At 40.1% G+C, this 15,315-nt stretch overlaps 1 protein-coding gene across 7 annotated transcripts in view; it reads right to left on the bottom strand.

The window, feature by feature from the left end:
- Window positions 1-15,315, bottom strand: part of RPGRIP1L (RPGRIP1 like) — a 77,801-nt gene that overhangs the window by 38,318 nt on the left and 24,168 nt on the right. For all 7 annotated transcript variants that reach the window (XM_059668029.1, XM_059668033.1, XM_059668030.1 and 4 more), the window contains 8 exons: window positions 15,135-15,240; window positions 13,825-13,971; window positions 12,700-12,773; window positions 7,845-7,984; window positions 2,560-2,666; window positions 2,277-2,327; window positions 1,160-1,339; window positions 289-406 (listed from right to left, as the gene is read on the bottom strand). In XM_059668029.1, the coding sequence (XP_059524012.1) occupies window positions 289-406; window positions 1,160-1,339; window positions 2,277-2,327; window positions 2,560-2,666; window positions 7,845-7,984; window positions 12,700-12,773; window positions 13,825-13,971; window positions 15,135-15,240 (923 nt within the window). The remainder of the gene's footprint in view (window positions 1-288; window positions 407-1,159; window positions 1,340-2,276; window positions 2,328-2,559; window positions 2,667-7,844; window positions 7,985-12,699; window positions 12,774-13,824; window positions 13,972-15,134; window positions 15,241-15,315) is intronic.

The raw sequence follows: 15,315 nt of genomic DNA, 5'->3' as shown, positions 1-15,315 counted from the left end.
TGCACAGCTTCCTTAGAAGAAAACTCAGACACGAGGCGGTAAGTTTAGTCTGAGATGCTGCACGCAGAACTCTGAATCTCGCCTGCAAGCAACACTGAGTTCAAAAAGTAGTGGGAAGTGACTACAAATCCCGAGTAGAGACGAATCAGATAAAAACTGCCTTGCTGGTGAATTATTATTGTGGTTATAAATAGAAAGAAAGGTAGAAAGAAACTGTGAGTGTTGCTTAGGAGGACATTTCAACGATTATAAACCATTCCCGTGCGAGCAAGGAACTGTGCCCACTACCTTCTAGTTTCTGGATGCGCGCAGCCCTGACGTCCAGAAGGTGGACATACTGCTCCACTTTGAGCTCGTAATCTTGCTGCAAGTTCTCCATCTTCTGGGTCACTGCCTCAACTTCCATCTAAAACATGAGAGAACACGTTTCAACATGTGTGATTAGTTCCATCTTCATTTTTTAAAGCAAGTAGGATTCAAGCGTTTTCTAGATCCTGCACATGCCAGGAACTGTAGCCGTTTCCTGGCCTCAAATAGCTTAGGGCTTCACAATCCACCCTTAGGGCTGTTCATAAAACCAGATGTGAGGTCCACAAAAGCCGGGCCCGTTTGGCGGAGGTGTTTCTCCGTGGCTGCGGCTGTGTATAAGGGGCTGTGGGAAGCACCTTGTTTGCAGAATGTGGTGACTCTAGTCCAGGCGAGTGCAGTGCCACCACTTGTGCTCTAAAATTAGGGTCTTAGCCCGGCCCGTGTGGCTCAGTGGTTGAGCGTCTACCTATGAACCAGGAGGTCACGGTTTGATTCCCAATTAGGGCACATGTCCGGGTTGCAGGCTCTATCCCCAGTAGGGGCCGTGCTGGAGGCAGCTGATCAACGATTCTCTCTCATCACTGATGTTTCTATCGCTCTCCCCGCTACCTTCCTGTCTGCAATCAATAAAAAAACATTTATAAAAAAATCAAATCAAATCAGGGACTTAAAATTTTGTACTTGTCTTAAAACAATTTCTTCTAATTACTTAGTTATATTTATGAGAACTTCCAGGCATGTGGGAACACATGGCCGCAGATTATAACAAGGTACCACGTGACACTGCTTAGGAAGGTGAACCGCACGTAGAACATGACAGGCCGTGTCCTCTCCCAAGCCGTTCCGTTACCTGGTAATCCTTATTGATTTTATGCTGCATGATTAGCATGTTCCTGGTCTTCTCAAGCTCTTGCACTGTCTCTGCATGAGTTGCCTGCAGCTCCCTCATGGAACGTTCTAGATCTTTATGACTGTTATTGTCTACTTTCTCTAAAAAGGAAAGCTCTCCATTTCTTTGTGATTTCTGAGTCTAAAACGAAAACATGTTTTATTATTGAAAACAAGAGCTTCTAAAATGTAATCATGTGACTTAATATAGATATAGCAAGGAAAAATCATTAATTGAAAACAGATATATTTCCATTTTCCACCAGGAATAAAGTAGTCCTGGCATAGGAAATATATTTGGACAGACATTTGGAACAATTATAGAGAATTCGAAAAACAGTTTATTTCTTCATGACATAAAAAAGAAATCATGTACATTTATTTCGATTTCTATTTCTTCATTTGATTAAAATCTACAATGTGATGATCTCAAAGGAAAGAAATGCATTTTCTCATGTTTTCCTGTAAACAACAGAATATCCTAGAGCTGGAAAGTATCTTCTGGTAACACTTATGATTCAGTATTTTACTTAATAGTGTCGGCCCTAGCCGGTTTAGCTCAGTGGATAGAGCATCTGCCTGAGGACTGAAGGGTCCTGGGTTCGATTCTGATCAAGGGCACATGATCCTTGGTTACAGGCTCGATCCCCAGCCCTGGCCGGGGGTGTGTAGGAGACAACCAATCGATGTGTCTCCCTCCCGTCGATGTCTCTCCCCCTCCTTTCCCCTCTCCCCAAAGATCCACGGAAAAGTATCCTGGGTGAGGATGAACAACAAAAATAAAAACAGTGTACACCCAGGTCTCTCAGGAGAGAAAATTGTTGATTAGTTTTATCGTCAGGCATGCAAAAATGTTTGTTACCGTTGGACAAAGGGCTGTAGACACTAGACGTCTTTAAGGTCTATTTTAATGTGATTTTGATGTCCTTATGAACTTTGCATATGCCGTCACTAAATGTCACCTGACCCCTTTCCTGCGTCATTCCCTCTCCCCGTGTGAGGGTTATAGAGACGGGGCTGCACTATGCCGGGACAGTTCCACGTAGACGTGAAATTCACGGGGAGGTGCAGAAAGTTACCTTTATGAGCAGAAGGGCTTCACTCAGCTCCTCAGCGTTAACATCAGTCTCCTGCAGAAGACAGAGGAGTCAGAGCTCACAGGGAGCTATGAAGGGAAAGCGCCAGAGACATTCCAACTACGCAGATCAGCCCCACGGATGGAGCATGAGCTGCCTGATACCGTGAGGTGACCAGTGAAGTAACATATTTGCATCCCTTTCCTCTCTAGAATAGTGCTTTCTCTGCGCCTAAGGCATGCAGAGAAAAACCTGGATTTACACCCTACCGAAGAGAAGGGTTCACCTGGTTGTAAAACTTCATGCGGTTTTTAAGGTCGTCGAGCTGTTGCTTTTCTTCCAGACAGCGTAACTGCAGCTCTCTGTTCTCTTGAACGAGTTTCTCATTTTGGTCTTGAAAAGAAAGTCGACACAATTGGAAAGATATGAGAGAACACGGCAGAGGAACACGTTTTACACTGACACAGCAAGCTCCATCCAGCGACGCTCTGAGCAGAGAGGAAATGAGCTAGCACCCAGCGAGGCAGCAGGAGCCGGACGCACGCACACGCTCAGATGTCGGCCATATGATTCACTGCTTATCAAAAACCTAAGACGTAACTTCGCGGTATTAATAGGAGGAAATTGTGGCCTCCGGGACTTCAAAGGAACATTCTATCTAAAATACTTAAGAAAATATGTTCCTAAATCTGCGATTTTTACTTACTTAGTAAGGGTCCTGAAAGGCATGCAAAAAAAAAAAAAATTATCTTTTGGTTTTTGGAGTTCCTTGAATTTTCTTTTCCTAATTTAACAAAGTATTTTTATTCAAACAAGATAATTTCTCCGGTAATAACTAAAGCCATCATTTTAATCAACTACCTTTTAACTAATCTGTTAAGATAGGAGCAGTGGATTCCCAACCAGGGCAGGGGAGTGTCAGTCATAACTCGTGTGTGTTCTTTATGAGCTCATGCTGTTAACGAGAAGGACATGGACGCAGAGCCATCATTACGGGATGGAGGTCTGTTATGTTCCCCTAGGCAGTCATTGGCCATGACCCACAAACAGGGGCTTAGGGTGGCGCTACTGAGGACAGTAAATCCATAGACTAATTTTTCACTCCCTGCATTAAGCATAAAAAAAAAAAGGCACAGTAGCTCGTTAACAAATGTGTTCTCTCGTCTCATGTTCTTAAGTGCGCTCGTCAGTCGCCCTCATTGTGGGGGTCAGGCACCCCCCTCCTGGGCCCCCTGTGGACTGACCCTAAACCACGTCATCCCAAGTGTCTCCACTAATTCCGTCCTGCTCTCCAAGATTTATGTTTGTCATAAGTCCTCAATTCAAGTTGTACATTTCTGTTTCCTTTCCTTAAAAAAAAGGCAAGTCAACACATTTGCCAAGAATTCTTTACATAAGTACATTTGCACACTGACTGCATTTTATACAAAAATATGTTTCTGACATTTATAATGCTTTCTGTTTCCAAGCTAGAAATCCTGCATGTGAGTGAAAATGGTAAAATACACAGTTAAGGAGAAATGGAAAAAATTCAGATATTTCCTTGAAATTGAACAATAACACACACACACACACACACACACACACACACACACACAACCTGTGACTCTAGGCAGGGTATGAAGAGGCCTTTTAAAATCAAATATATGAAGTTTTTCTTATTGATAAAAGGTTAAAGGTTATCCTAGGGCAGTGATGGCGAACCTTCTGAGCTCGGCGTGTCAGCATTTTGAAAAACCCTAACTTAACTCTGGTGCCGTGTCACATATAGAAATTTTTTGATCTTTGCAACCATAGTAAAACAAAGACTTCTATTTTTTCTATTTATTTTATATACTTAAATGCCATTTAACAAAGAAAAATCAACCAAAAAATGAGTTCGCGTGTCACCTCTGACACGGGTGTCATAGGTTCGCCATCACTGTCCTAGAGTATAAGTTGCTAATATTTAGTGAACAAAATGAAAAAAATTTAAAAACATGGACAATACTTGGAAAATCTGAAGGTGAAGGTGAAGTTGAAATGCTTGGCTTTAAACTAAAAATTAGGCTGAATAATAACTATGAGTTCTCAGGAGACAGACTTGCTTTTTGTTCAGAAGCAGGGTAGGATGTGGAATGCTTTATTTTATGTTGCGGAGGCTAAAACAACGTCTGACTGAGTGAGCAGGTAGCAGAAAGGAGGTAATACAGTCAGGAGGACGGAAAGGGCAAGGTGCGGAGGCTATTTCTGTGGCTAGCGAGCTTCCAGGGCCTCTGAGGGCGAGCCGGCGGGAAGGACAGGGCTGCTCCGTGCTCATCTGGATGACGATTTCTGAGCTCGAGTTTCCTAACTGTTTCAATTTTTCAGACGAGGCCCTAAGAATGGCATTCTAATAGGCATAAATAAACTTGTTCCAATATTTCTTCTTTTACTGATTTTTGTTTCAACAACTATGTCCTCATGTGTTCACTGATATTTAAAAAAACACTACGGCATTATTAGTAAGAAAATAACTTAGTGGGAAAAGATATTATGGAACACCAGTAACTTTTTCCCTGTTGAATTTTATGTAGAATTATCCACTATATTTTTCCTTTCTTAAACTGTTTATTGGGAGACGATATAGTTCAAAGAGGAAATAGACTTGCTGAATTACAATATGAAAAATCAAAGCACCCTGTACAAGATGAAAAATAGCCTCCTTTATGTTAGGATTTTGACAAAAAGCATGTTAAACCAAACGGCATTTTATTCAAATGAGGTAACATTTCGCTCTTTAAAAATGATGTTCTTCAAGCACACCACTAATAAGCAGAGTGCAGAGAACAATTCAACTAAACAATTTTCAAACTCCTTTGTGTTAATATCTTCAGCTGTGATCAATATAAGCTCACGTATTATGCTGAATTATGCATTTCAGCTAAAGATAGAAAGGAACTTTCGAAGCAGGCCCTTACACACATGCAGTTAATTTAAGCATTAACCAAATGCAAGCTGCATTTACATATCCTTCCCCCACATATTCACACAATCTGAAACTAATTTGTACCTCGAATAAAGAGGTGAGTATTCTTAAAAATAATCTGCCAGTTAGATGAATGACTACAAGGGCCAGGGAAACATCTTCTGGCAAAGAACACTGGGTACATGAAAAGGTAAGTGTGTGAAGAGACTTCAAAGCAAAATTAAACAATTTCAAAATCTGTTATACAAAAAGGAACTTTCTAAACATTAAAAGATTTCCTTAAAGAGGCAATTTCAATTTTTTGGTTTAGTGTCTCCCTGGAAAAAATGGTTAAAGGCTCTAATATTTTTCTTATAGTCTAAACTTTTCACATAAAACCACACACACTTAAAATCATTAGATCTATAAATTTCAGGTGTTCAAGCAAAAATAAAATAACACTTGCATTAAAAATAAAGATTTAGTTGCAGTAATTTTTCTTTAGAAAAAAAAATGAATAACTGTACAAAGATTTGTTTAGGATCTTTTTATACTTAATAAACTAAAGAGATTTAAAAATCCATCAATAGAAGATTGTTAAACAATCCTGGTACATCCTCACCCTCAAAAACTATGACAACCATTATAAATGATGATGATGTGAATGTATGTTCAGACTCAAGGGATGATTTCAAAATATGATAAATAAAAAAGCATGTTATAAAACTGTATACATATAGGAAACTCTGCAAGGACATACAAAAATATTAAAAGAGATTATCTTCAAGGTTGTGAAATTGAGAGATTTAAAAAAACCTTTTTATTTTGTTTACTGGAATTTTTTACAGCGCACCTGAGTTATTTTTATTATTCAAAAATCTAAAAGAAATAAGAACCAGTTAAAAAAAAAAGATGAGACATGGACTAGTTTAAATAAAATAACTTAGCAATTGTAGCTTTAATAATTTATAAGAACCCTCAGAATTGCTTCAGGAACAATATACAGGTTTTTAAAAAAGGCCACAGATTCTAAACCTCTTACGAAGAGTTTCTTTCCAGAGATCAATATGGATGTCTAGAGACAAGAGTTCTGGAATTCTTAATATCTAGGGAAGTACGAAAAGCACATAAGTAAGCAAACTTTACTTCATTTCTGCTTTCTTTAAGAATAAGAAGTGTGCATGTTTTTGGAAAAGAGAAAGGGAATATAGAGTACTTGCACTTCCCTCAGTGAGCAAGAATTTACTGAGCAGCTCCTAAAACACGCGCTCCGTTAGGGGCTCAGTTCTGAGCTGTAAAATCTGCAGCTCAATCTCTGAAAACTTTAAATATTCCCCTGGTCGGAAATCATGTCACCGTTTTATTCCACTCACAATCTTCTAGAGAAACATTCATAAGGCATCTTTCATCAGATTTAATTACTGGGTAAATAGAAGTGTTTTCCTGAAATTAAGACTACATCAATCATTAAGTGTGTTCTGTTTCAACCTTCTTAAGATGCTAAAAATAAGTCAGAACATAATTTTTAAATGTTATGATTTATAAAGTGCCAATTTCAGAAATATTAAAATTGGAAAGAAAATATGGCATTGTGATCTAAATCAATATACAGAGTACTGACTAGATATGTAATTTTTTTGTTTTGTTTTGTTTTATTTTTTTTACTGAGCCTGCATTAAGCTTTTAAATGTTCTCATGCAACAAAACTGCAAATGTTCCAAAGGAACAGCTAGTGGGTGAGCACCAGCTACAACATTTGAAGCAAATAATTCCATTTCCCTGTTGTGCATTCGTGTGTAACGTATAGGTGTAGAATTCAGAAGTCAAACCTCTGCAGTTAATTACAGTTATTTTACTTCTATGAGACAAGAAGAGTGAGATGAGACTCATAACATGAATCTTATTCATGATTATTACTCAGCAGGGACACCTTTTCTTTTCTTTTTCATCATCAGTCCTTGTTTTTTCTTCTCAATATGAAAAACAATATAAAGCAAACACATACCCACGTGACCTCCCTTCCGTACTCCTGTTCTTTGCCCACCTCTCCCCACATTGACTCGAAATTTTCACAGTAGGGACATCTTGACAAGGCTTCTGGTGTGTAAGTTCAGGGTCATGGTGAAGAATTAGATAGCTCATTATCAGAGACCCTCCCTGCCGGACCTATAGCAAACAGCGAGCTCCTGCCACTGTCTCTCACACTGCTTGCTCCTACTCCCAAGGCGCCGGCCACTGCTGCACATACGACACTCACTTAACTGCCACGTTCCTCCCTGCTGAGTGGATGCTGCCTGCGGACAGCGCCTCACTCGCTGCTGGGCCCCAGTGCCGAGCAAACACTGGTGCTCAGTAAACACTTGTGAACTGTTGAAGAAAGGCTCAAAATTTAGGAGAATTAATGACGATCTGAGTAAGAATGACTCTGAGAAAAGACAATTCCTTTGGCCCAAAGGCTAGGATGAGTAAAAGGAAGGTCTGAGCCACCAGCACACTCGGGGAGCGGATGGCTGCAGACACAGGCGTGTCTCCCGTCCACGGGCGGGGGCCTGGCCAACAGAAGGCCCCCAGGGAGCCCGATGGGGCCAGTGAGTAGCGGGGTCAACACAGGCCTGAATGTGCACGCGGCGCCGTTTCGCAGGTACCTCTTTCGGTTTTTAGCCTGTCAAGGATTTCCGCTTTGTCGGTCAGGTCGGACTTTAAGGCCGCCTCGAGCTGCGCAATCTGTACTTTCAGCTGCTGCTCCTTCACCTTCCACTGCTCCTCCTGGGCAGCACCGAAGGCACTGCAAGACACACGGACAGGCGAGGCAGCTCAGAAAGCAGCCTCGACCGGAAATACGGGAGAAAAGCGTTTAGTGGCACAGGGACCACTGTCATCATGTCTCAGGAATTAAGTAAACATGTGCTGGTCTGCTGCTGGTGAGACCCAGGCGCCTTCCTCAGGCTGCGGTTAGGGAACATGAAAGGGTTTGTGGGATGAGCAAAGGAACTGGCCTTAATTTAGAGCTCTCAAGTCAGAGGAGTTGGCAGCGAGCGGCTTTTGTGGGACCAGGGCAGGAATTCCGATACTGTACGTGCTCCAGAGGAATCCGCATCGCCAGACCTCAGCCTCGCCGTCGGACCGGGCCCTGCTCCCCGCCACAAACCCTCTTCCTACAGGGAATCTAGAATCTGGAACATTTAACGAGCCTGTGATAATGACAAAGTCACAAAATACTGGCTGTAAAGTGATAGCACAGTGAACCGCAAGGCAGCGGTTCTGATGGTAAGTAGTGATAAGGCCGTTTTTGTCCTAAAAAAACAAAAAGCAATGGGCTGAAGAACAAGTCTTGCTTGTAACACATGATTGGGGTGAAAACCCAGAAGAACACCCCGATAAGAACGACAAAGGTGGAACTATTGTCCCTCAAGGAAAGTGCAGCAGTTTCATCTGTTGTTAAAATCCACCAAGGACCAAGGTTGGAAGAACCGGCTGCAATATAACTAAATGGTAAACAGAAGGCATACACTACACATTCGTTTAGGCCAGCGGTTCCCAAATGCTACTCATGCTAGACCAGCTCCACACAGAGCACTTGGAGAGATTTAGAGATGAAGATCCCAGGGCCCAGGAATTCCTACTTTCACAAAGCGCCCAGGTGACGGCCAGGTTTGGAAAAACCCATCTTGATCTGTATTTCAGCAGAAAACTATTATCTGTGAAGCTTGATATGACTGAATAATTATCAGCAGCTTTGACCTTTCTACTTACTTGAAATCCAGTAAATGAAACAAAAATTTATAAAATCTGCTTTTGCACTGACGATGAAGAAAATGAAAGCTGTTACTGAAAATTGCCCTTACTGTTGCTCCCAGCTATCGTCTTGAGGTTTTTGTACCAAAAGAGATACTTTTCTGGGAGGCATAGCTTTCAAAGGAAAAACTGTGCATTCATTTTACATTTTGAATGCTTTTACTGCATTTAAACTAACATGACCTTAGAAATGAATGGAATTCTAGAAGTTTTTCTAAATAGGACATCTGTTTCATCTAGCAGTGTTCTCCTTTCACATATGGAACCGGAAAAAAAACAACGCATGGATCTGATATACCAATATTTTTAATTAATTTTAAAAAGATACAATTACCCAGACTTAAATGAAATCCAAGCACAATATGTGCTTTACCTACTAACATAAAGAATATTCCTTTACATTTTCATTTTTAAATAAAGAACAAATATGATTTCTTTGTCTGGTGTAATTATATATCTCAAATGCATACATATATATACATGCATGTCAGTGTGTGTGTGTGTGTGTGTGTGTGTGTGTGTGTGTGTGATTATTAAAAACATGTACTACTCGGAAAAAAATTAGCATGATGAAATAGGCACAAGTATACATTATATCAGATGCCAAAAATTAGAAACAGTAGTGTTCCAATAGCATTAGTACCAGCAAAGAGATCACCAACAGTTAATCTGGCAGAAACATCAGAAGCTGTGTGTGTTTAAATTAAGAACAATTTAGCAGCCTGGTTTTTCCAAACCCACAAAATACTAGTGTAAATCAGCGTAAGTCAATCTGAATTTAGTCCACTGCTATCTTCCCTCTAAATTTAGGATTACATTCCACTGGAGTTTCATGAGGGATTCCTTTTGAATTTACTGTATTCCTCTGCGCTCGGAGCCATCTGTGCAGCTATAAATGGTGAGCCACATCTGGCTCCATTTTCTCGCTGAAGGCTGTGTACATGATTAGATCTGCATATGAGCGCAGCCTTTGCGAGCCTTTTACTCATGAAAATGTCTTTGTACATTGCCTACAGTGACAGCTGAGGGGATTCACAGTTGGTTGTGGTGCACATTTCACTGTTACATTGCGTTGCAGGAGTGACAGAGTGTCAACCTGCAGTGCAATGCCCACTGGAGCTTTGGGTCAGCACAGCGGAAACACACACCCTGACCAACCACAGGGCCGGATGGAAACAGAGCTGAGCAGTTCATCTCCATCCTAGGACTGTGGTTCTTAGAGGAAAATTCCACTTATTCCAATCTCCCAGGGCATCCTAAGGAGACGGAAGTTTAAGCTCTACATCACCCCGAAAGAAGCCCACAGGTACTTTAGTTGGGGCCTCCTGGGAATTAAATCCATATCTACATCAGGGATATTTCACTTGTTGAAGGAGAAATGATGGCCCAGACGCACTCGGTTTGGTTTCTGGGAGGCACACGGTGCTCATACATGATCACACGAGTGTTCACGATTCCTGGCAGGCTGCAGGGACAGCTCACTTCACAGAGACGGAGCACAGAGTTGGTGGGGGTCAGCCTTGCTCCTTTAAGTTTTGAATATTAGGTGACCATCACATTGCAAAAACTTGATTCACCCAATTCTTAAAACGGTTAATGTCATCTTCAAAAATTAGACCAACTCTTTTTTAAACTATCGGCATTAGATTAGTCTCTCAGGGAGTTCATACCTTACAATCGATCACCTTTACAGATTCTCTGGATCCAATCTCAAATGGATTGACTCTGAATTGGATGGTAGTGGGTGCAGAGGTTCCAAAGGGGCAGGGAAACCTATGTCTTCTGTTTTCCAGGTTATTCACATACAGGATTGCTGCAGGGCTCTTGCATTCATTAATCACATCACCCTAAAGCTACGCTAACCTCAAAAATGGGATGCAGCTTTACTACTTTATTGTGTAGAGTTTCTCTCTAACCAAATAAAAAGATGTAATTGCAAAAAATTTATTCTGGATTTTTAAACTGACATTTCTTAAAGCTATGCTTATGTCTTGGCATTGTATCCAAAATGTTTTAACATATTAAAAAGAGGCTCATTCCCAATACTAACATGAGGGTTTTATCTTACCAGATGATTCTCTAATATGTCATCTGTCAAGTAATAAACACATTCAAAATTTCATTTGAAAATGGAAGATGAGAATGCAATCTGCAAATCACATTTTTCTCCTGACAACGGGCCAATTTTGGATAACAAACAAATGCTCCCCTTTTACAAACATGCTATCACTATGACTAACCAAACTGAGAGTGTGTGTAGTTTTGGATGAGCGCTAGTTGTTGGCAATGATGAATAACAGTGCCACGAAACACAAGAGCTGTAAAGAATCTTAGGAATGATGCTGATATCTGCAGTTTATGGAGTTTTTGTTGAGTTTTGTAGTTTCTCCAACTTCTGAAAACATGTATTTAAAAAAAAACTGTATTACAGAATGTTATAGTTCTATTTACTATTAGGTTTGTGCTTGCAGGGTTTTGTGCTTAAGTGGCAGGATTATTTTTTTGGACACAATGTTATGACACTCATTACACACATTTACTTCCATGTGCCTGACACAACATTCAAGTGTAAGCAGCATAATGAAGTCTGTTTAACGTAACAGAAAAAAAAATGTAGCTCAACCATAAAACATAAAAGAAAAATAGTCATTCAAAGTTATATTTACACTCTTAGATCATCTTCTAATACGAAAAGATAAAGTTTCATGGTGATAAAGTAAAATGAGAAAAACATGTCTTTCTCAAAATTCCACTTATGCATTATTCCCACATAAGTTTTTTACTCCAAAAGGTATGTTCAGTAAATCTCCTAATTGGGAAGAAGTAGAGAATGTATAGGTAATGGCCAAATGGCACTTATTTTCTTGTTTGGAGACTATGTTAAAATATTTGAAATGATAAGGTATTGAAGATAAAATCAATACAAATTTCTGAATCTGACAGTTTTGTTACTCCACGAATGTTTCCCTTTCTCATACACAATTTTCCAATCCAATTAAAATCAGAGAGATAGCGAGGCATGGGGGGCGGGGGGGGGGGGTGGAGAATCAAGTTTTAGAATCAAAAGAATTGGGTTTCAGTCCTGCACCAGATTCTCAGCAAAGCCCTGTGACTCTGTACAAGTCTCACTTTTTTTGAGTCTCAATTTCCTCCCTTATAAAACGTGAAGATAACATTCTCTCCACCATAGAATATGGTGGCTGTGTGATCTGTATACTGAAACTTGGATTTTTCAAACACACTCGGGTATAAAATATTTGGGTATAAAAAATATAAACCTACATATTGTTTCATAGAGCTGGAAATATGGAACAAGAGGTAGAAGAAATGCTTCCGGTGAAATGAATTAGGGGTCAGGAGAGGGACCAGAACAAGCACGAGGCCAAATGACCTGGGAGAGGGTATAAGGCAAATCCCACTAAAGATGCCGAGCCAGGCTGTCCTTGCTGGGGAGCCTCAGATATTATTTGACTGATGTTTGAACCTGCTCTTTGTAACCCTCAATATAACGGGCCACTGTGCAAAGATAAACACCGTAGTCAGGCAACAGAGCTGATACATACCGTTGGAATGATGCCTAACATTAAGTTACATTTCTTTTCAAAGTAAAAACTAGTAAGAACCTATCACTACACTCCTTAGATAGGATTTGACAGACAAGATCTCAGACAAGTGAATGAGAGAACACATGGAATTCTGATTTACCTGTTATAAAGTTTATCATAGTTTTCCTTTAAAAGTTCCCGTTCCTTTTCCAAGTCATTAATTCTATCTTGCAGCTAAAATGAAAAGAAAATTACACATTAGGAGATTCTCATATAAAACCGCAGGGGGTAGAAACACCGGAGAGGCAGCTAACATGGTTCAGTCTTGATTTCTAAATTGCAGCTGCTAACTAGGCCACTTATATTGTCTGTATTTAATTTAGAACTGATTTTTACCCCAGTTGTTAAGTAAACATGAAATTAATATCTCTGTTTTAATTTAGTAGAAACGCATGCACTACTTTACGGCAACCTGTGCCAAAACTCAATAAAGAATGTGTTAAAAGCTTGCTGTTAATCTGGAGAAACACTCTTTTCGTTCCTCCCCAGTGAATCCCATTGGTATATTCACTTTGTATTAATTTCCAATTGGCCCATAAAAAAAGTAAAAGGATTAACTTTTCTTTTGGTTCGTGGTTCACAGAAATGTGTCGATCACTACTGACTCTGAAGATACACTTTCTCATGTCACCTGGAACTTACACAAAGCCAGCAGCACATCTTTCAGATATATGAATAAAAAAATAAAATTGCAGCCCTAGCCAGCTTGGCTCAGTGGATAGAGCGTCGGCCTGCGGACTGAAGGGTCCCAGGTTCAATTCCAGTCAAGGGCACGTGCCCAGGTTGTGGGCTCGATCCCCAGTCGGGGGTGTGCAAGAGGGGAAAAAAAAAATTTCACAAAATTGCTGACGTTGCAAAATACAAGACCCTTCCCTTCAGAACCAAGTATATTCCTATAACTTTGTTTTGGTTTTGCAAATGACTAATAAGCTTACAATCGAGGAGGCCGAGTTCCACAGGTAACCCGTTTCCAAGCGTTTTCCTTCTCCTCAACGACCTTTAATTCTCACGTAAACAGTGGCTCTCAGCACATGTGCAAGTATGTTTAGGCCCTGACTTGCCATGCTCATGACATGTTGACTACGCTTTGCTGTGCTCACAGTGCCATGCATGTAGTTTAGATTTTTAAATGAATAGAATATTTGAAATGTCTCTATTTCACCTTTCCAAGCTGTCAGTTACAGAGCGGTTTTACGCAGCGGATGTGAGTGCTCTGGAGGCTTACCTCTTCCATCCTTCTCTCGGAAATCGTCACGGAGTGCAACTGTTTCTCCAGACGGCTGCACTTCACACGCTGCTCTTTAAGCTGCTGGTTCAGCTCATCTCCATTCGCCATCAAGGCATCGTGGCTGATCCGGAGAGATTTTTGCTTCTAAAAACCAGAAGGAAACTTTTAAAAAGTATTTTTGGATTATGATTTAAATAAGTGATTACAATTCTACAAATAAATTTACTCCTGAAGTTCATGTTACACTTCAAAAAAAGCAGAATATCACCCCCTTGTCCCTGGGGACATGTTCCAAGACCCCCAGTGAATGCCTGAAACTGGAACAATAAACTGCAATAAAAGTTATGTGACTATGGTCTCTCTTTCTCTCTGATAACCAAGATGGTGCTTAAGTGACTAACAGGCAGGTGACATACACAGGGTAGGTTTGCTAGACAAAGGGATGATCCATGTCCCAGGCAGGGCAGAGCTCGAGGGCCCAAGATTTCATCACACGACTCAGAACGTATGAATTGTTTATTGCTGGGATTGTCCATTTAATATTTCTGGACTGCAGTTCACCATGGATAACGGAAACCGCGGGAAGCAAAGCCACAGATCAGGGGGGACTACAAGACTGCCTACTGTGAATTCTGCCCATCTGGAACGTTGGGAGTTAATTAATCCCAGAACCTAGGTTAATGATGCAGCACAATACATCCCTCCGATGGCACTTTCCTGGGGGCCACAGTCTTTATTAAAACGATTATGGGGATGAATAGTCCCAAGTACTGTCAACCTAAATAGTTAAATAAACACATTGATAGTTGATTTGATGGGTACTCAAATATTCTTCTGATAATGGTAGTGACAAAACAAAGCAAAACACCACATCAAAGAAAGACTTCATAAAACCTGACTATTGGCCTATTCATAACTTTGGTCTATCTTGGTATATCATAAATGCTTAGAATTGAAGATATATGCAGACACCTGTAAACCTTCAGTGCTATGTGCCACGTAAATGCAGATAAAAGAGTTAAAAATAATTTTTCTTGGCATGAGATTATTTATGATAAATGTACTTGTTATTTTAAGATGACACAGTTGGTTATTCCTTTAGGTATTAAGTTATAATAACACATAATACATAGAGTGAAATTATACAAAATTGGGAAATTTTGTATAATTTGGGAAAAATTGGGAAAAAATAGTAATCTTTTAAAATTACGTTTTAGTATTATGACTATTAAAAATATACACCTTGAACACTATTTTTGGAGCTTTGTGCATATGTATCACCATAATAAAATAACTGATCACAGTACCTCTTGAAGCTGAATAAATTTTCCTTCCATTACTGAAAGAGCATTGCTTTTCTCCACCAGCTGCTTATGAAGCTTAATCATCTCTACATTGTCCCGAATGTTTGACCTTCAAGGATGCGTTTAAGAAAAAGAGAGACAGAGTGAAAAAATTCAAGGCAAGAGAAAAAACAATCTGTGACGC

This window comes from Myotis daubentonii, chromosome 15 (genome assembly GCF_963259705.1).
Source record: "Myotis daubentonii chromosome 15, mMyoDau2.1, whole genome shotgun sequence".
Classification (NCBI taxonomy): domain Eukaryota; kingdom Metazoa; phylum Chordata; class Mammalia; order Chiroptera; family Vespertilionidae; genus Myotis; species Myotis daubentonii.
The sequence above is the reverse complement of the archived record's forward strand: the minus strand, read 5'-3'. Positions and strand labels throughout refer to the sequence as shown.